The sequence below is a fragment of the Strongylocentrotus purpuratus genome, unplaced genomic scaffold (assembly GCF_000002235.5).
Source record: "Strongylocentrotus purpuratus isolate Spur 01 unplaced genomic scaffold, Spur_5.0 spur5_contig_812, whole genome shotgun sequence".
In the NCBI taxonomy this organism is placed as follows: Eukaryota; Metazoa; Echinodermata; class Echinoidea; order Camarodonta; family Strongylocentrotidae; genus Strongylocentrotus; species Strongylocentrotus purpuratus.
The window spans coordinates 71,550-94,850 of NW_022145516.1; the positions used below are offsets into that span (position 1 = coordinate 71,550).

General features: G+C 38.8%; 1 protein-coding gene across 1 annotated transcript; it reads right to left on the reverse strand.

The window, feature by feature from the left end:
* Positions 1–1,064: 1,064 nt before the first annotated feature.
* Positions 1,065–23,288, reverse strand: LOC100888214. The gene is made up of 7 exons (XM_030978232.1): positions 23,236–23,288; positions 21,099–21,285; positions 17,030–17,089; positions 6,033–6,102; positions 3,527–3,825; positions 1,695–1,787; positions 1,065–1,078 (listed from the first exon to the last, which is right to left on the reverse strand). Exons 1-7 carry the CDS (start codon positions 23,236–23,238, stop codon positions 1,065–1,067), a joined length of 726 nt encoding a protein of 241 aa, XP_030834092.1. The 5' UTR covers positions 23,239–23,288.
* Between the last annotated feature and the right edge of the window lie 13 nt (positions 23,289–23,301).

A 23,301-nucleotide genomic window follows, 5' to 3' on the forward strand; every position in this document is an offset into this window, starting at 1 on the left:
TCTTCATAGTAACGAATGTTTTGTGAACGCTTAGGGACTACTCTTTACACTTTTTACAAGTGACATTTTTGATTAAATAAAGATATATTTTGGATTATATGAAGCTATTTATTTATCTGACAAACAATTGTAATTGTTACACATTAAAAACGCTGCTTAAAAAAGTCATGTTCACTTACAGTTGTACACTATCTTAAACAACAGTTGAACAAATTGTAAACAATGTTGCTCGAAACGAAAGTAATTCTGTTAAAAATTCGCTGTTTAAAATGTAATGACTGCTATATTTACTATACGAGAGCTTTTAGACAGTGTTGTTTACATATGACGTCATGTGTCACATGCCAGGAGAGTGCGCGTTGGCTAACATAAAATCTTTGAGTGACCAGTTTTACCATACTCATTTCCTCCCTTAGACTGTAGTGTTTCGATTTCAAATTATAAATATCTTGATAATCAGTCAGGCGATCAGCTTGTAAAAGTTACGGGGTTCCTGACTGACCCAAAGTTTTATAATTATCATGCTTCGAAATTATCATGAAGTGCCTCCAAAGAATAAAATCTTTGAGTGACCGATTTTACCATACTCTTTTACCCCAATAGACTGTATTTTTTGTGTTTTTTTAACCGTTAGGATGACGGTTTTCGAAATTTCGATTTCCAATCATAAATATCTGGATAATCAGTCATGGGGTTCCTGACTGACCTTAAGTTCTGTGTTTATCATTGCATCATGAGCTAAATTCATGATTTTGTTTCAGAATCTGAAACAAAGATACCCAATCCTTTAAAAATACATTATTCTATGTTTCGTGTCTCTGCCATGGCATGCTTGTAAATGAAATGGACATGAAACACTAGATAGCTCCAGGAAGAAATTAATTTTCCTTTCCTTATTCTCCAAATTGATTTCTGCTTATATTGTTCAAAGCACAACATTAACCTGATTCGTGGGGCAGGCTTCTCGGGGCAATGTAATCTTCTTATTCATCCTCTTCTTTCTCCTCCTTTCCCTCTTCCTCAGTGTCTGGGTCTATGGCTATTCTTCATGACGTTGGAGTGGCTCAAAGAATCCCATCTAAAAGATACAATCAGTCAATAACAGACTCAGAATATTGATCTTTGTCATTGAGGCTACTGATGCATTTATTAAAAATTATTTTTTCTTATAAGACAGGTGGGTGATCTTGACAGATAATGTACAAACAATAACTCAAACACTTTTTCTTTCAATATTTCATTATTCATTTAAAGGGATCCGGTAACTTTCTCTATTAAGACCCCTGTTACACATACGTCTGAAAGTGGACTGAGGCCGGCCCCGGAGGCGGCTCGAAGTATGTGTAACATCTTCTATTTTTTAAAAGCCGGACTGAGGCCAGGTGGACTCAGTCCTGCTCTGGATGTGGTTCGAGGCCGGCCCGAGTCCGGACTCAATCCCGCAATCAGTAGGTGTGACACCAAAGTGGACTCGGGGCCGGCTTATAAGCGCAAGTGACGTTACCTGTCTTGCCAATGCGACCCCTCCCCCCACCCCCCCCCCCCCCCCCACTTACTTGCTGCCAGCCGAAGATGGCGTGATAATCGAATTAGAATGCCCGTTTGGCGTCTTATTTTGTTGTACCATTGCGAGTCCAGATTGAGCTCGCGAAGGAAAACAGATTATGTGAGAAATAAGTCGTGAATATGATTACCTGGTGTGCCCCCAGTAGAGGACGGGATGAATACAGGTGTATCCACGAGTGTTTCTTCGCCTGAAGGGACAAGAATTCCAAACCCCTCTAATTCTAGAGAGATAAAGAAAGAATAGTTAAACAGGTTTAAGATCAAAATACTGATTTTGCTTAAGCAGAGAAAATAACTATATACGGGAAATGACACAAAGATATTAAGACTATGTGGATCAGATTTTAAATGCGAAATTCGTCAACTCTAAAAGGACAAGGGGGTAAATCCCCTCCCGGCCTAGTCAATATGTCCCCTCTATGTTAACCGTCTAGCACAGCGTTTTTCAACCGGGGTGCTGCGATATCCTGCGGTGCTACAAAATGATTTGTTTATATATTTTTTTTGTATTTAAGGTGTATTTTGGAATAACGTCAACATGAAAGCAAAGTATTACAGACCGTTAGATCCCCAAATATTTATAACTTTTGATATTTTGATGAGGAAAAAACATCAGAGATAGTAAAGTGTCGTTTTCCTCCATGAATATCCCTATTATGATATTAAGATATTCGGGTACCTCGATTCAGTTGTTTTCTTTTCCTCGTACACAGAGACGTACGAACACATTTTGAGTGAGGGCCATGAGGACGTCTTGCCAAAGAACTTACAATCCAGATCCCAAATATTGCACGCGAGCGAGCAAACGATGGCAATTTAATTATATGGCAAAGATTATATGTTGTACACACCAGATAAAATGTAACAATATATTCAGTCCTGTTGTTGCTAGGAATCATCCTGTTTCATAAATTTTGCAAGAAGGGAAACGGAGGAGGCTTTGGGGGCACTTTGTTGTGGTATAAATTTCATTTAGATGAATACAATTCAATAGATAAGGTTATATTCGGGCGCCATAATGCCTGAATCGTGGTCTCGTAATCCGAACACCCGGGTTCGAAACCAAGGCGATGCGCTATAGTGCCCTTTGGTACGGCATTTATCCTTATTACCAGGACCCTCGGAGAGGACTTAACGCCGTCTGTCCTCTGGTTGCATGCTTACTATGCTTTCTTAGCTGTCAGGTAAAATAACCGCCACTAGATTTTATTATTCAGCTGTTTTTCTCACTTTTCAGCATCGTTTCACTAAAAGCAGCTGGATATATTATACTTTGGCAACAACTTTAAACTTTTGATGGGCAAATAATTATTCATACTTTTATTTGTAAAGGAACTTTTTTTGAACATTATTTTGTTTGCAATTCAAAATTTAATTTTTTTTCTCCCATGTTTATGATCTATTTATTTCTAACTGACACACATTTTTCAAATTATGCACTTTGGTGATTCTTGTCAGAAAAATGTTTGCAGGATAATGACTATCTCTACTCTATTTCGATTTATGTTTAGGAAAATAATTTTGCAAATTGGTGTTGCCCCTGTTTCCCTTTATATAATACTTTACAGTGATTCTACATCAAAGCCTCCAAATACGCATTATGCATACAAATACTTGAAGCACGAAATTGAAAAGGAAAATACCTTATTGATAATAATTATTAAAAAAAGATTTGTTTAGCGTTCAATACGAAATACCATCTGTAAGCGCTTTACAATATATTATTACTCCGGTCATCGGATTCATTCACGCACAATTACCCAGTTTTATAACTCATATTGGAGGCTGAATGTTGATTCGGGTTTTTTTTCTCAAGAGTTCTGTCACATCTTGGCTAGTGTGTTGACTATTGATGATATTTGAAATGCATGATGGGCTTTGTTTTTTAGCTCACTAATTTTGTGTCAACACTATGTGGTTTTCCGTTATAAATTAACATACTAAAGAGTAATCTACGAACCTGCTTTGATGACATCAGCACAGTCCTTCATTTCATTGTCTAGAAATCTCTTCCTCAGATTCAGAGCACTATTACTCTTCCGTCCATTCGTCATAACAAACTTGGACAAGAGAGTATTGAATGCGCTCTGTGGATTCAGGGCGACATTGGCCGCCACCGCTGCGGCAGTGCCATCGGCTGCGCTGAATCCAAGGTATAGGCTAAAGTTCACTGCGGGGACATTCACAAGATTAATCTTCTGTGACAATGTCAGCAAAAATATGTCAGTCAAAATCTCCTTCATCAAAAGTTGCGAAGTGCTAACGCAAGAAAAGAATACATATATTTGAAGAAGAAAAATAGTAGAAAAACACCATGATCTTTAACATTAATGGATATGTTTTCATTATAACATAATTTGTTTTTAGAACAAGAAGGGTGTGCGCTAAAATACTTAAACACACAGTTAACACCATAGGCGCCGGAAGTAGGGGGGGGGGGGCGTGGGGGTGCAAAACACATTCCCCCCTCCCCCCCCCCCCCCAAAAAAAAAAAACAAACAAACAAACAACAACAACAACCCCCTCCACAAAAAGAAAGGAGTAAAGGAGTAAATATGGTTTGTATTTTTAACCCAAAAGAACATAACATCAATAAAAACCTGAATCAAATCACATACAAGATTCCATTCAAAGAAAAGGAAAGTTAACAGCAATTCAATTTCCTAAACATTCCGCATGCCACTTAGGCCTATATTTATCAATGGAGGTTTTTAAAATAGCGATACGCGCATATCGTGGAAACATTGTGAGAGGATGGGAAAGCGAGTGTGTTTTTGTTATAAGGGTGAGGAGATAGGGGTAAGCCCGTGAACGCTGGCGTAGTAGTAAGGGGGCGGTTATTTCTTATTCGATTTCAGTGATTTACAAATGTCGCTGAAATTACATGATTTTCCGGTATTTTCTCAATTTTTTGTAAGCCATACCTTTGTATGCGTTTGTTGGAAAATTAGAAACTCCCACATTTACAGTCGGGCGAAAAATATGTTTATTTAGAAGCCTTCATGTCAGGGCTTGCAGAACGGCTGTGCTCGGGGGCTCGAGCCCCCCTCACTTTTTGAAAAAAAGTATGTTACAGAGAAGAAAAATAGAAAGAGGGAGAGAATTTGCGCTGTACCTGATCGTTAATACTCCACTTTAAAAACAAGTTCCGGCGGGCCTACATGTAACCTGTAAGAGTGGTGGTGATGCAGATTTTTCTTCTGCCCCCCTGAAAGGTGAGCCCCCTGGAATGTTTGCCCCCCCCTCCCAATCCCAAACTGCTTCAGGCGCGCCTTCTTAACACCCTTCTGGTCCCAAACAGACACTTTTGATAACGCTGTGAGAATCATTTGCTTTAATAAGTCTGACATAGCAACAGCTAGTGTAATTTGAAAAGTTGTATTTTTAAAATCCATTTAGAGCGAGAGCTTTAAGGCATGGTAATAGTAACCATGGTCTATTGTAGGATGAGGATGCGCAACCGCCCTCAGCTTTACTGAATCCTGGAATTTTGCAAGATTTGTTTGCACAGGAAACGATGTCAGATTTGGTAGGGTCGGGATTCTGGATGATTCTTAGGGGAGGCGATAGCACAATCGGGGTAATTTGGTTTTAAATAAAGGCATTCATATAGATCAAGCAATCAGTTAATAGGCCTACCACATTGGAAGTGGTTGACAAAATCAACGATCTAAACTTCATGCACCCTTTCTCGAGTGTATGCTCTTGCTCCAGATCGCCACTGAGAACCTATTGGAAATCTATTTATTCAGATGGTCATTTCTCAGCTGATACTTAACATATTCAATTGGTTTTCGACATTTGGACATTATTTATGATGCTCTTTCGGAAAATGAATACAAAATTAAGAAATTCCATAAATTGATTTATATGTCACAGCTTCGGTACTTTATTGCGGTGAGTTTGACACCATTTCCATTTACTCTGATATATATATATATATACATATAGCTTATCATTGAATCAATGCAGTCCTTAATACCGAAGCATAATTCGCACCTCACGAAGTACCACATAAGTCTTCAGGGAGAAATATTTGACCAATTTTCTTTAGCACATCGTTCAGGGCTTCAAACTTTGTGGCCCTTTACATTCTCTCATCCCAGTCTCGGAGCATTAATAGTGTGTATCAGTGTGATATTTCTGCATTATTCATGTTTATGTCGATATAACGTTGGATATTTTCTTGTTTTAAGCCGAGAGCCGTCCCAAGATCACTTATATTTTCAGGCTTGACACCGCTATGAGCAATAAATGTCAGTATTTTGTCAAAGTCTTCCTGTGTACCTGAAATTTTACTTAAATAAATGATTTATAAAATGTTTATACGTTTCTAATTAACTAATTTACAGAAAACAGGGTAAAATATCTCTCCTCCAAAGGCTCTAATGATTTCAGGTTTATACCTGCACACGCTGTGATCTCAGTCTGAATCTACCAAGTTACTAACTATGATCTTAACTTACTCCAGAGTTTCACCTGTACTTGGATGTGATGTCTGCACTGTCTGTGAACTTGATGCATCTTGCAGTTGTTCTGAAATTTCAATAACCAGAAAAGAGTAACGTAAAACTACATGTATTACTCATTATCCAATAATTCTGAGTGCTGAATAAAGTAAACTGAATATTCCACTACATATTTGGTATCAAGACCAATCGTTTTATTTAAAACCTCTCCTAGGTTCAATAATTTAGCATTTCACAATTCACGGGATAGAGAGTTAATTTGTGTTGATATTACATCCTCTGAATTCTCAGAATAAAGAATAGTTTGATATTATATTACCAGAAATCACGGAATCTTTAGGGAACATAACTTTTGTATAACCGGAAGAATATTTGTAAAGGACATCTGAAATAGCTTTCCTTTCTGGGATATAACAATACGCCAACTTGAAATGTTTTATCAGGTTAAAATTAATAAGGTGTTTTGGAAGCATTCACAGGGGGAATCGTTCCCATTTACAGTGACTTTTGTTTGTAGTGAATTAAGGCATGGAGAATTCATCAATGATTATAATGATAATAATTATAATGTTGAATCTCACACAAATGTAGGAAATATGTGATTTCTTGCACTTAAATGAACGTTTCATCTCAAAACAAAGCTACAAAATAAATAACAATAATAATATCGAATATTTAGGAGCACTAAAAACAATAAGTATGACTATGATTGAGTGCAAACATAAATTAAACAGAACTCGTTGGGAGAGGTAACCAGTGGAGCTCCTTAAGTAAAGGTGAAGTATGAGTTCTTGACCCAAGGCCAAGGATTAATCTAGCGGCACGATTCTGAACAGTTTCATGTTTCCTTCTATCTTAAGCAGATGAAACAGTATAAAGACTATTGCAATAATCTAAGAGGGAATTAGAGCTCGGACAGCATGGTGACATGTCTTTAAATCAATAAATATACGAATCCTCCATAAATTGCGGAGATGATAATTACAATTACGGACTACGTGGTTTACATGAGAGGTCAATTCAAACATAGTATCGATGCATACACAAAGATCTGTAATTTTAGGGGAGAGGGGAATGAATTAACCATTTACTTTAAGCCGTACATCTGATATGTATTGTAGATGGCGAGCAGAAGAACAAAAGGCCATGAATTCAGTTTTGTTATTATTCAGTTGGAGATAGTTCGATGACATCCAAGTGCTAATCTCTGCAATACACAGTGAGATTTGGTGAAGTGTTTCGTTAATGTTTTCCAGAAGAGCGTGGATCAAAAGAAGTAAACAACTGAATATCATCAGCATAGCAAATACACTGTAAACCACGTGTATTAATAATATCAGATATGGGGGTGATATATACACTGAAAAGGATCGGTCCGAGAACTGACCCTTCAGGAACTCCAAAGTCAGATACCCATGGCTCAGATAATTCCCCAGCTATATTTACCCTGGATGACCAACCAGTTAGGTAAGACTTCATCCACCTAAGAACTACACCGGATATATGAAAACGAGACTCTAAACGATTCAGTAATATCACATGATCGACCGTAACAAAAGCTGCACTAAGGTCTAATAAGACTAAGAAAACTGACCTCCGTTGATTAAAAAATGTTAGAACGTCATTCTGTAGCTTCAAATAAGCTGTTTCAGTGCTGAAATTGGACCTGTAAGCTGATTGCATTGCTGGATCATATAAGTTGTTATCATTTAAGTGGTCTGTGAGTTGAATAGCTACTACCTTTTCTATCAGTTTGGCAATATGTGAAAGATTACTAACAGGCCTGTAGTTACGTAAAGTATCCTTTTCTAAGTTGAGTTTCTTGGTGATAGGTACAACTACAGCCTCGTGAGCAGTTTCTGGGAAGATACCAGATGCTAAAGAACTGTTTACAATACAAGTCAAGGCAGGAACATTACAATTGATAAGTTTCTTCAAAAGTCAAGTAGGTTGAGCATCTAACATAGAAGTAGCATTAGACATATTAATTACAATGCATTTGATATTATCTTCGCTGACATTTTCAAACTCATTCCAATCATTCTCATGAACAGTATTGCACATCTTACAGCCTTCACTACTTTCTGAAGGTGTGCCTGTGACATTGTTGTGAATATCACTTATTTTATTGACAAAGAACAAAGCAAAACCGTTTGCTAAATCAGTAGGATTGTCATACATATATGGAGAAGTTTGACATTCTTGTGGAGCAGATTATTAACCGTTTGAAAAACAGTTTTGACACTAGCTTTACAGAGTAATTCCATTATGTAATTTTGCTTGGTCTTAACAATTATATGATTAACATGCCTGTTAGCTAACTTAAAAGCTGTATGATCTGTCTCAGAAAGCTTTTGATCCATTTCCGCTCAGCCTGTCTTCTTACACGGCGTGTAACAAGGATCTCCTCATTGAACCAAGGATTACGGACCCTAGTGGAGCAAAGAAATGATTTGTGCGGGACAATTACTCGTCGACACAGGTTGCCACGTTTGTGGTATAGGCAGCAAGAAGTGAATTGACATCTTCAGTCATAGAAAGCGGGTCGTTGACTCTAACAACCAGTGCTTCTTTGAAGCCTTCAACGTCCATCTCTTTGAAGTTCCGAAAAATCTGCTGTACTTTGCACATCACTCGCTTGGGACACTTCAGTACAAAGCGTATACAGTGACAATCAGACATTCGGTTGCGGTGTATGACAATGTCCTCTATGACGCGGTCATGGATAGAATTAATGTCTGTAGAGAATTGTCCCTGTAGATTACCCTCATTCCTGGTCATGACAAGGTCCAAAGTGTGACCCATGTTTGGGTAGCATCATGAACGAGTTGAGACAAGTTTGCTGATTCTATGATGGAAAGGAACTGGGCTACCTCAGACTTTCAACGCATATCAACGTGGATGTTAAAGTCTCCCAGGAGAAGAATTCGTCCAGATAGCCGTGATATCTCAGCGGTAAGATCATCAAGTTCTTGAAGAAAGTCTGTACGAAACCGATTTCGTGAAGAAGGTGGGGGTCGATAAACTACCAGGAAATGAATCGAACCTGCATTACTAACAACGTGTACGAGTTCAAAGGTGGAGAAAGTGACAGATTCACAAACTTCATATGTAGTTGAAGTTTAGACTTGAAAATAACTGCCATATTGCTCCGGTTGTCTCATTTTCGCTCGCTGGACCATTAATTGCCAGCACAAACATAGCTAGTTCGCCGTCACTACCAAACTAGAATGTTCCACTATATGTTGCAGGGTGTATATGCCATTGGGTGTGATGTGTGAACCGGGTGTGCGGAAATGATGTGTTTGGGAAGGGAAGTGAGAGTGTTTATGTGTGTGGTAATTGTATGCGTGTCAACAATTAAGACTAATACATGACAGATGGCTAATCATAGATCTACAATGACGAGTGAACTGTGTAAATCACAGTCCACAGATAAATGTGCCTTGAACGTATAGCAGACGGCAATCGGCGGATCAGACGACACTTGAAAGTGATTTTGTATGTGAGATTGCTTTGCTAAATATAAAATACAAGAACCTATTCCATATCTTTAAACTATCATTGATACCTGATAATCAAACAGTTAGTAAAATAAACCTACCAAACTACATAATACAATGAAATACTTGACTGAAAGTAGAGGAGTTTGATGTGGTGCACAATTGCACCCCTCTGTAAATAATCGAATAGTCCATGGCGTTTCTGAATATTCATGTATTTGGTTACCTGGGCAAAATGCTTGCCTATACTAAATGGAAAAATTACGGTGGGGGTTGGCTGAAATGGACATAAAGAACCAATCAGAACTGATCTATGATAGTTCATGCTTGTTATCCTTCGTGTGCTTGACCTATAACCTTACAATCGCGTGGGAAATTGAGTCCAAAGTTCGACTTGTGGCACATGTGTTATATAGGCAATGACGAGCTTGCGACCTATTTTGATTAAATTAAGGTGGGTGAACTTTCACAAGTCAATGGGAAATGAGGGTTCCAATGAAAGAGCTAGTGATAACGTACGTTGGGGTGGATATGCTTTTCGTTTAAACCAAAAATGAATTTTTAACAATTTTTTTGTAAAAGTCCATAGGCTAACGTACATGTTAGGCTGCTGGACTCTGCCGATAGGGGGCGTTGTCAAATGAGACTAAACTTAGCTATATGAGTGCCTCCATGATGATCGGTCGGCCTTGGAACATTCATAAACGTGTACCCAGGTGGAGAGCATTCGGCGATGAAGACTAGATCTTCTGCTCTAAGCCACGTCTCAGTTATAATCATTATATCAATATCATGTTCAGAAATGTAATCATGGAGTAGGAAGGTCTTATTACATACAGAGTGAGCATTCCACAAACATATCTTTAAACAAGACCCATATATCTGTTGGTATTGGTATTAATAACAAATAAGTTATCGTGATTGATTCCTCTAACACAAGTTTTGTCGTTAAGAAGTTGTTTTCTTCGGCCTCCCCTTTTACAGCTATCTCAATAAACAAATTCACGTAAAAATCACGTCAATATCAAGGTATCGACTTGAACAGATTTACGTTCTTCAAACATTTGACATTTACGTGATTGTGTTAACACGTTTTTTGCACTAGGTCACTTATAAAACATATACACTAATTAAATCACGCAATTGTCACTGAAATATCACCATTATAATGCACTTGTCATTTGTAAGACGCACCTCTTGACCCCCGGGAATGGTGCGTCATGGTTGCGTCATCGGTTCAATGACGCACCATTCCCGGGGGTCAAGAGGTGCGTCTTACAAATGACAAGTGCATAACAAGTCAACGCAGAGCGTAGCATCTCCTTGCCGGGTACAGATGGCCTATATACATCAGAACAAGTTACCTCCATGGGACTATACTATTATATTACTAGGCAAGGAAGTTAACCACACTTTCACATATATAATAAGGTGTTTTTTTGCATATTTAATGATCTATGACCTTTCACCTTTGACCTACATAATCCGAAATCGAACTTAGGCTGTACATGTATTTTGATACCATGTACCTTCATATCAAATTTCATTAAAATCCGTCAAACAATACTGAAGTTATTGATCGGAGAACAGATTCGCATATTTAATGAGCTATGACCTTTTGACCTACATACTCAAAAATTGAACTTAGGCTATGTGTTGATACCATGTACCTTCATATCAAATTTCATTAAAAATCCGTCAAACATTACTAAAGTTATCGATCGGAAACCAGATGTGTGTTTTTCGCATATTTAATGAGCTATGACCTTTAACCTTTGCCCTATGTACTCGGAAATTGAACTTAGCCTATATTTTTATATCATGTACCTTCATATCGAATTTCACTCAAATCTGTAACACATTACTGAAGTTATTGCTCGGAAACCAAATTCGTCGGCGAGGGGATGAAAAGGATTTAGAGTCGAGAGCGGTACACAGAATCGTCTTCTCTCTCTAATAATTTAATGAAACGTCAAACCTTCCGTGCTTCGCGGTTGGGTGGGGGAACTGAATTCAGACAAGGATTTATAGTTGAGAATGGTACAACGAATCAACTTCTTTCTTTAATAATGGAATGAAACGTCAGAGCTTCCGTGGTACGCGCGGAGGAAGGGGAACTTGATTCAAACAAGGTTAAGAGTCGAGAACGGTACAACGAATCGTCTTCTTTTACTAATAATTGAATGAAACGTCAAAGCTTCCGCTCAAGGGGGAAAACTCCCCCTCCCTGCCCCACCCCCCTTCGCACGCTCTGTAAGTGATTCGCACACTTCGCTTGCTCACTACCGCCCCCCTAAAATAAAATCCTGGCTACGCGCTTGGCCATCAAGTCTTGCCAAGCCCTTATCCTTTTTGGGATTTAGGTACTTCAAGATATGCCCTTTCCACCCAAATAAAAAACATATATGCCTAGCTATCACTGACCGACTTTGTGAGAATTGCCTTCCAAATTTGCAATTTTCAAGTAAATTGCCAAATAACTTCAACTTGCTCTTAAATGACGATCTTTATACCTTTGTCAATCAAACTTTGCTCACTTTTGTATCTATACATTTGACAGCTGTTTACTAGCTGTTTGCAGGCTGTATGATATGGATAACATATCATCACTAAACTGTGATAATATCAATAATAATAAAATAATATTATTGCTTATATAGCGCTTGATATGTCGGGAATGTCCAAGTTTCTAAGCGCTTTACATTGATTGTGATAAGCTGCCCAGATCCAATCTGCTCTGCAAGATTACTGGTCGCATACTAATGTGCTTTCCTTGGAAGCTGTAAGATAAGGATTTCGAATTAGTGGTGAACTATGAAATTTAATATTATCAGCTCAGACCCTATCTGCTGTGCAAGATCACTTAAGTAATGGTCGCACAGTACCTTCTTGTCCTAGCAAGGTGTAATATAAGGATAATAAATCAATAGTGACCCATGAAGTTTATACTAACAATAACTAATTTAAAGAAAAATTGCTTGTGTGAACAGCAAGAGGGTCCAGATACCAGTTCAGGACAAATGTTTAATTGTTTGGGTTCAGATATGGACATACAAGTATGTTTGTTGGGCCCTTTGTTGTTTGTTATTTATATAAATGACTATTGTAAATCATCCGATGTCCTTTCATTTATACTTTTTGCAGACGATTCTAATTTATTTTATTCCCATAGAAACCCAAATTCTCTAGTCAATGTTGTAAATTCAGAACTTGAAAAAGTCACCCAATGGATAAAAGCAAACAAACTATCCCTTAACCTCCAAAAAACCAAATATATGTTATTTATTAATTCCTTTGACAAATGACACTGCCCAAGAATATCATTTTGACGATACCCCCTTGAAAGTTGTTTCATTGATTACATTTTTAGGCATAACTGTTGATAACAAACTTTCGTGGAAATACCATATAGATAATACATAAACTTGGATTTCACTTTCCGACATCATCCCTATTCATGCTTTATTCATCTTTAAGTTTACCATATCCGATTTATGGGATACTTGCTTGGGGCAACACGCAGCAAACTCTACTAAATAAACTTATTTTTACAAAAGAAGTCTCTCCGTATTATCTACCATTCTGCTCCACTCTCACACACAGACCCGTTATTTGTTAATGGCAGACTATTACAAACAAATGACCTGTATCTACTTCACTTAGGACAATTCATGTATAAGTATTCAAAAAAGACCCTTCCACATATATTTGATGACATATTCCCCCTATTTCGGTCATTTCATGATTACCCAACTAGACGGTCAAACGAGTTGCACCTATCACTCTTTAGAACTTTATTAGCGAAGAAGTCTTTTATGTATGATGGTCCTAGATTTTGGAATTCTCTAAGTGAAGGTATTAAAAATAGTCCATCCCTAAATTTTTTCAAGAAAAATCTAAAAACATTTTTGCTCAAATTTTATATTAATATACAAGAATAATCTGTTAACAGTTGGTAATCATCTTAATTTTTCATTTAGGTCTTCATCATCTGCTCGATTAATTTAAAATTTATTTGGTCTTATGATCTTACCTTTCCAAAATTAACATTATAACTACCTTTTTTCGGTCATGATTTTTCCTGCTTCTTCTTCCCCTTTTCCTTCTAACCTGTTTTACTTCTCTTTGTTCGTTTCGTGGTTGTACATTGTATGTTTTTTGGTAATATGGTCTTGTGTTTTCTAAGTCTTTGTAGGCAAAATTTGAAATATTTTTATTTGTATTTTTTCCTGGGGGATCCACAAACTACAAGCACTGCTTTTTAGTGGATCCCCCCATTTCCTCAGAAATTAAGAATTTCTTGTAATAATTTGATTATGTGCAACATTTATTTGTGTAGTTTCCTGAAAAAATGAATGATGTATTTAAAAAAATGTAATATCTTTGTTTAAATTTTTTTGTTGGAAATGAAATAAATATGAATATGAATATAATATGAATAATAAAGATAGGCGATACTCCGTTAGTGTGAAAAATCTAGATAATACATGTAATAATAATAATAATAGTGGGTTCTTGTATGACGCTCATGTCTGCCAGATTTGACACTCCTTGCGATTATGAACCATGGTATAGATGTACAGTCAAAGAGAGATCAAAAGTATAGAATACATAATTCCTACACATGTATTTGATGGCTGTACATCGCTTTGCATTTCTCACCAGTGACATCACGTTCAATATAATGTTGTTCTTCTTCATTCAAGTGAAGAGATTTAAGAGACGATGATGTAATCATACATGAGGTATTGATTTCACCCTGGTACCCTCAACAATATGGAATGCACTTCCTTCCTAACTCCGCTATGCACCCTCCATCAATAATTTCAAGCAGCCAAAAAACTGAACAGCAATTGAAATTATGTTATTAGTTTAGATAATATTTTAACACGATAATATACTTTTTTCTTTAATTAATTTAATTTTTGTTTGTCTTTTCAGTTAAAAATTGTATTTGGAATCTTCATGTATTGCCATACTTTCATAACTGGTGTAATGGGTAACTGTAGCTATTCCAAATGTTGTATAAGATGTAAGGTTGTTATTTTGCTATTTGTGAGTGCATAGAGATGCCAACATATTATGTGCTATATATAAAGCCTGGCAATATTAATGAGAAATAGCTACAGCTGAAATCGCATGTTTGTACAGGACTGTACAGTTCCAGGTTAGAATCAAGATGTACACTATTAATATGAGATACATTTACTACCGCCAGCAGATTGGGGGAGGACGCATCTAACCTGTTTTGTACCCAAATAGGGATACCTTATGCTGCAAAAACCCTTTATAATATGTATGCTTGACATCTAGCTAGAAGCTCAAAAGAAACTTTATTAGTTGAAACATACTTATCAGCACATGAGATTCCCAACTGTAGCATATGTTGTTGTGCATTCTTGACATATCACCACAAGGTAGCCCTACCGTATTATCCTTTAGGCTTATGAGATATACATGTATCCTTACAGTCAGACCGCAGCGTGCGCGATAATGAGGCTATACGCTGATTTTTATTCAGCGTCTCTTTGGTTATCTCGTACATTCACGTGTGCTGAAATTCACGAGATTTTCCGTGAGATTTGTAAGGGTGTACATGCAGCTGCTTTTGTGGTCGATAACTTCTGTCAACATGGCAGCACGCACTTGTAATTACTCTCGAGATTCTCAGCTTCAGTTTGATATGAAACTTGCCATATTTCACAATTTTGAAACAATCCTTTTTCACCACTTTTATTGTCGTTATTTTTGTAACATTTCAACAGCTATTTTATACCCGAAATTTCGCTTTTGGTTCCTGACTTTGGTACATAATTAATTTGTTTACTTTAAGATTCGTTGGAAAGATGAAAAGTCACTGATCAAAATAATGTCAAAACCTAATTGACGCAAAATCTTGTTCTCTTTATAATCATAGTAATTAAGACCCTAAAAACCCGGAAATTATCAATTTGTTCTTTCTATGATGGCGCGAAATTGTGTGATTTCATACTCGTGCACGCTCGCCGTCTGAGCAATTGCAATGCATAACTGATTATTAAACACCAGGGAGCTCCGCCGCGCCACCGACTGGCCGTAACAAATAAGAAAAATGATTAAAATAGAAATATTGTAGAAAAGAATCATCCATTTGGGCAGGTGACGTATTTGATCCAGAGTCTTTAGATCGTTGCCATGACTGCTTACGCGCACGTGCACTACTGGCGCACACCACAAGGCATGGTTACTAAAGTTTGGTATTCAGAATGTTAATAAACCAAAACAGAACATATATGACGTAGTTGACGTATTTGACCAATCAGAACTCTATATTATCACATCGGCAAAATTGACTACAACTATTAATTATTCATAAACATTCGCGTGAAAAGTATCTATGCTTTATGCTGATTATAACATCTTTGTGACGCAAGAATGATTTCTATGTGAAAATCAGCCCTATAGTTTTAAGATAGATTTATCGTCAAAAAACCCCATTTTCTAGGCGAAATATCTGATCCAAAAATATATTTAACATGATTGTTATATAAGTATACATAAAGTGCAACGTCTTATCTGTAAAATAAGACCAATTTCATGAAAAATGAACAATTATAAAGGCAAAAACTGCCGATCGGAAAGACCGTTTGCACTACTCATTACGTATGCAAGACACATAAATTCTTGCATACGTGCTGAATAAAATAGAGGGTTTTCGCACCGGCTGCGGTCTGACTGTTTACACTTTTGAGACAATTTTGTTTGCTTTTTTTTGTCAGTGAAATTTTTTAATAGAAAGGCGGCGCCATCGTTATTTAATGATATTTCATTGAAAACTAAAAAAAGCATCAACAACAACTGCCACTAATGAAAATCTGATGACCCTTTCTTTTGCATGTTAGAACTTTTTTGGAGTAGACTGCTCCTCTTTAAAAAAGAGGATCCTGGATCTACCCCTGGATGCAATTTTTTTAGAATCTTATTCCTATTCCATAAAGATTGTTATCAATATTTAGTAACAATAACTGTTATAAGCTATTGGAATTGTGGCATATTTGCTTGGCTAGGACAATTTTGCATTTGTTACTGATAATTTGTTTCATAAAAACAGGGCTCTGGTTCACACGAAAGAGTGACAGCCGACAGGATTCATTTCCTTGCCTTCCAATTTCATTTTGCAACTCAACTCACTGCTACACACTTGGAGCAATTGAACACAAGTATGGTGTCTCTGAAATAACATGACAGCACAATTCTGCATACAGATGATTATATATTTATTGTCAGTGTGTATTTAATCCCACTCGTTTACCAAATAGAATAACAGTAACTCCCTCTTGATTGACAAATAGACGTGATATTCTATACTAACTGATATCGAATGTTAAGATTCTTGTGAGCTTATTGAAAACACACCCAAGATTCAAACTAAGAAAAATAAATCCTACTCCCTTCAAAATGATTCTAGACCCCAAAAATGGAATTGAGAGGATGAACTGACTGAATACTTACTTGATCTTTTAGGCATCATTGGACTCTTGTTTCCTGTTTCCACTCCTTCCTCACTCATACCTGCATCAAAATACATCAAGAAATCACCTCAGATTGAAAAGAGTTGAGGTCTAGTGGATAAATCAGAGGGCTGTGGATCACAAAGTATTTGGTTCAAATCTCTGCCACAGCAATACTACCCACTGGCAAGACATAAATCAGAAAAATCATATCTGACTTTATTATTTACTAGATAAATCTATGTATGTACCTATTACTTACTAGTTTCCCTAAACTACACATCCATTGATAACTAAATAAGTCACATCCGTGCACGACCCACCCCAGTACATCGCTTTCCCAGGGTCACGTGCGCAAACGCTCGCCCGCCATCATCCACTTTAACGAGCCGCCTGAGACAACACTTAAGACATATTACTGGGCAGGGAGAGGGGATGGAGGGAGGAATATGGGTAGATACAGAGATCTATAGTAAATAATAATATCAGGTATGATTGTTCTGATTTACTACAATAAATCAATATATCTACCTATTATTTGGTAAACCAGCACAGACAAGACCGGGTAGCATGTTCAAAGTGGAAGGAGATTAATGGAGATTTATGGCGGACGATGCCGCTTTTAGGGACAAAGTCGCGAACAGACATACCTCCCGAGAAGGAACATCCCTGAAATAAAAGGAAGTGAAAGAATTGGGACCAATACCTTAGAAAAGAAAAGTTCTCGGGTAATGAGGAAGAGCTGGCCATCCTTATTACGACACCTCTTCGTCCTGTCCATGTACCATATTAAAGCCCTAACTGGGCACAAGACTTTGTCCTCCTTGAAAGAGGAAAAGTCAGAGAGAGGGCTGAGGAAAACCTCAACCGGTCCCGGAAGGAACCGACTGGTTCTTCGCAATAAAGGAGGGCCTGGGTATACGTCTAACGCCCTGTCTCTCCCAATGAATATGGCCGGGGGAGGTACTCAGGACAGGGAGAGTACTCCTCATCTGCCCGGACGAAAAAGCGATAAGGAACAGGGTCTTGACCTTCAAATCGGCCAGCGCGGGGCTACCAGTAAGACCCACGCTTGATCCTCCTTGGTCTTTGTCAGGACCTGACGGAACAGAGGAAAGGGGGTAAGGCCCCCCCCCCCCCCACCACCACTCGGTGTTATTAAGGGTACGCGTATGCACGTTTCCTCCTTTTGAAAACACCCCCCTAAGTACTGTGTGTTAACCCTAATAAGGCCGGGCTATTTGAGGTCTTAGTATGGCCGGGGGGGGGGGGGCATTATGCCCCCCCCCCCCTTAGGATGGCGGCGAAAATTTGCACGCATGTCAAGTGAAGTGTATAGAATAATATGATAATTTAAATTTTTTGAAAAATTCACTCATTTGCATATTTATGGTAATTTATGCAAATAAAGTCATACAAATCACATTTTTACCCATAAATCATATATTATTCATATTTAAGCATTGTTTTTCACTACATATATTCATTAGACCATTCTGAATAATAATAATACAACAATTTTTTTTGGAAGAGTTAGCTTATTCCTAATGATATCCCTTGTTTTGATAATTTCCTATGTATTTCATTGTTTTTTTAACTGATGTATTTCATTGTTTTTGTTGTTTTATTTCATTTCTTACTACAATTCAACTATTTTGACTCCCAAAACAACCACCTAAACTTTTAACAAGACCCAATAACCCATGTTTGGTCTGTTTTTAGGAAAAATGACTTTTCCATATGTTTTGTACACAAATCACGAAAATGAGCGATTTTCGGGCTGACATGCAAAGACAAAAGGTCACGTGACCTTGTAACCGTAGGTTCGATTAAAAAAAAAATTCTTTTAAAAGTTGCGCAAGACTCGAAAGAAAAAAAGTCAGCGAGCGGCGGGGTGCCATCCATATGCATTCCCGAGCAATTAACCCTAATAAGGCCCCCCGGCCTCATTAGGGTTAAGCCAATATGGGCCGATTTTTTGTGTATTACGAGCCAGACTTTGTTTGTGTGAAAAGTAACCCTTTACTGAAGATTTTGGGAACATGACTACGTTCCATCCGTTCCCGGAGTGAGGGGGGGGGGGGGGGGGTAAGGCGTACCCCGAAAGTGTCCCCGAAGGAGGGAGAAGGCATCTAGTGAACAAGGGAAAGCACTTGCCCTGAGAGAGAAAGTCTGCCATAAGGTTGTCCTGGCCGGGAATGTAGGAGGCTATCTGTGTGCGGCGGGAGGTGCCCGTGCCTTTGATAAAGGTCTCATCTAACACCGGACCGTTAGACTCGAAAATCTCAAGTTCCTGAGACCTGATCCTGAGGCTCATATTAAGTGACCCCAGAAAGGCGGTGAGCTGCATGCCAGATCTGGTGTGGGTCCCAAAGTCACGCATCCGGTTATCCTTGGCCTTGTAGGCTTTCTACGAGAATGACTTCAGTTGGAAAAAACTAAGCGAGTCCTGGGGTTGGAAGGCGTACTCTTTCGCGAAGAGATGCTTCTTAGCAGCCCTTGATGTAGACGACTATTCAGCTATGCCCTTCAGGTGTATGCCCGTGGATGGAGCCCCTTGTCTGAAGAGCAGGGAAGCCTGGGCCGCATGCGGCTGAGCCGGAGTGAAGGTCTCAGCCACGTACTTGTCCAATACACCATGCCCGTCAGCTGCCAAACCACGAGAGGTTCAGGGGGCTGCATCCGAAACCAAGTCACCACCCTGATCCTCAAAATATGCTAGGTGGGGACCCTGGCCAAATGGGAGTGGGTGCAACCACGAGCTGGCAGCGTCCTAGCCGGGAGTGGCTCCAAGCACCGCCGGGTTAGTAGGGGCAGCTCTGGCCAGGCCACTCTGAGCCTGCCGGGATCGAACATGACCGGGTTCCAGGATCGGGTACCGGAAGGTGATATCCGGCTATCGTACTTGAGTGCACTGAGTTGGTAGTCTGACAACCCTCCCCCCTCCCACCTCCCCCCTCCCCCTCCCCCCTCCCCCTCCCCCTCCCCCCTCCCCCCTCCCCCCTCCCCCCTCCCCCCCCCCCCCCCCCCCCAGTGCTGGCGTTCGGTATCGGTAAACTGTGATTGTGGTTGTAATGCCGAGCCCGGCAGGCGCAGGGACAGCAAACAACATGGTAGCAGTCCGAGAGCTGCTATCTGCAGCGGGTTTTTAACTTACCCATTGCCGACATGCTGGGGAAGGTAATCCCCTAGCGAGGCGTCAGGTTCACACTCATACCTAGTGTGGCAAAAGCTAGTGTGCATTGCCACCAAAAAAGACATAAACAATCTTGAAAAATCGTGAAAGAAAATACACTCCCAAAGGCACGCACAAAAAACTAAAAAACCCAAACGCAAACATACAATAACTGCGCCGCAAGCTGTGCCCATCGAAGCGGTGAGAGCTATGCTTTACAGGTGGTGGGGGAGGCGAAGGAATAAATAATCTGCCTAGCTAAAAAGAAAAACCCCGACGCGTACAAACAGGCGCTTAGCCATGTCAGAGTGCACAGTAAAGAGGCGATAATCTATTTCTGTCTGGTAAAAGAAATGTGACAGGAAACCGTATCACCAAAATAAACACAATTATAAGGAGGACGGAATAGCTAAGAACAGATCAAAAACGCGCCAAAACGGAGAAAATTCTAGAATTAGACTCTCTCGGCGTGCAAAAAAAGAAGAGGGTGATGGTGGGCGTGCGTTTGCACACGTGACCTTGGGAAGGCGATGTACTGGGCTGGGGCATGCGCGGATGTGACGTTTTTAGTTCTCCACGCTGTGTAGTTTCGGGAAACTAGCAGATAATAGGTAGATACATTGATTTATTGTGGTTTGTGAGTTTTTTGTAGTGTCTTTACACCAGTCTAATGATGTTTAGAAGATCAAGAAATTAATTATTTGTCCATAAGCGTTTAATGTACAATTTTTGTGTTTCTTATCCATTCCTGACACCCAGTAAAATAAAAGTTAGCCATCTCTTGATCGAAACAAGACATAATATTCTATATTGACTGATATAGAATGGTAAGACATTTTGTGAACTTATTGCAAAGACATCCTAAATTCAAACTGAGAAATAGATATAGACCTACCAAACCTTGACTTAACTGCAGCTGTACGGATCGTATGTTCTCCACATTTGAGTGACTTCCACTTGAAGCTGTGTTTAAGCAGTGTCTTCTTACTGCACGTTGGGCACAGAAAGCAGACATCATACTCGATCTTCCTAGCCCAGCGCTTGATAAGGTCATCAAGGTTTCTCTCTACAAAGTCCATTACCTACCATAAACACACAAACAACACCAAGATAGATATTTCATTTCATTTTGCATTTGGCTACTTTAAGCAAGTAACTTCTTGCTTTAAGCTAAACTAATTTGGATTCAAGTTCACATCTGATTATACACATATCTTAGATAAAAATGTCATTAGGATAAAGGAGTCGTAGTTCAGTGGTTTAAACACTAGTCTTGAGATGTAAAAGTCATGATTTCGATCACCAACACAGTACTAGTTAATTTCTAAGTAAATTTTGAGTGCCTTTGGTCTAACCTTAGTATCGTCTACTCTATCTGAACTAAAAAGTCCACCATACCTCAGAACATGGGCCCTTACTTTGAAATCAACTACAGTTATATTATATTAGTTATATTATGTGTTATTTCAACTCTTAAGTCAAACTCTTTTTTTGTTGGCGGTCACTACCGAAATCGACTAATAAGCAGAGGAGTTTATAACCTATACTTACTTCTTTTTATTAGAAATATGTTATATGACACATGCACAAAACTCTTTACCAGTGTAAGTTTCAATTCTCTGGTTCAGAGGTCTTTTTCATATGTGTAATGGCGGACTAATTTATACCCCCTTCACATACACGGATTTTTCTCACGAATCGTTACGGATCGCACAAGTTCATGGATCTTTCACGCATCCTTATGATTTGGCCACTTTTACGACTGATTTAAGAGTTGTTACGAGTTTTTATGAGTTGTTACGATGCATTTACGGCAAAATTTCACGATTTGTTTAGAGTTGGCACGGATAACTACGGGCAACTTACGGGCGTTTTACGACCTGTTCACGTGTTGTTACAAAAAGTTACGAGCTAGTTCCGAATATCTACGAGCCCTTACAATTTTGCAGCTTTTATGCCTTTCCCCAAAATCGTTAACAATTAATACGCAAGAATACGTAAATTATACGTATATATTCGTACATAACTCGTAATTACTCTTAGAGTGCTCAGAATAACTCGTAACAGTCCGTAAAGCCATCGTTCCACGACCAAATTAAATCGTAAACAACACGTAAGCACTCGTAATATTCCGTAAACAAATCCTAAACTAACCATAACATATCGTTAACAGTGTGTGTGTGTGTGTGTGTGTATTCGGTTTTTACAGACGTGTATCAATCAGATATGATTATTTACGTCTGGGACCGACCTTTAAACGTCACCATCCGAAAGACGTGACTCAGTTTCGAACCTGCGTCCTCGGCTGAATCAGTTTGTAACTTCCACTTTTTAGCTGGATTACAGGCGCACGCCACGACGTTAACAAAAAATTGTTACAAGTCATTTACGGATTCTTGCGAGCAGTTTACGGAGGGTTACGTGTTGTTGCGAGTGATTTACGAGTAGTTTATGATACTGTTGCGAGCTTTTTACAGGGAAATCAATTCGTGGACAATCGTAAGAAGATTTTTGACATGTCAAACAATTTGCCTCTCCTTTCACGGATCGTTAAGAATGTCTGTGAGTTGTGACGAGTTATTTACGGATACCAGCAAGTTATTTGCGGATGCTTGTGATTGACTACGAGTTGGCGATCCGTAACGACTCGCAAGAAAAATCTGTGTATGTGAAGGGTGTATTAAGCAAGTTACCAATTTTTGCAAATCGTGGTTGAGTGGATACGTCGTCGGACTGTCGATCACACAAGGTCCGCGGCTCGAGTCCCGCCGCTGCACTAATCAGTCCTTTGGCAAGAAATTAATCTACATTTGCCAGTCTCCACCCAGGTGTAAGATGGGTACCCGATAGAATGCGAAAGTAAATGTGGTTAGATGATCAAGTTTGCGCAAAATTTATCCCTTATCGCCCATTAACGGGATAATGGCTTCTAATAAGAACACGCTGATTGTCAGAAAATTGGTATGCGCATCCGTCTCTGTTCATTTTATATTGTGTCGTAATTGAAACCATCCTGTTGAGCTATTACCTACCATTTTGACAGCACTTGGGACTGGAGGTTTATGACCATCCCCATCATGATCAAAGTTAGCAACCGC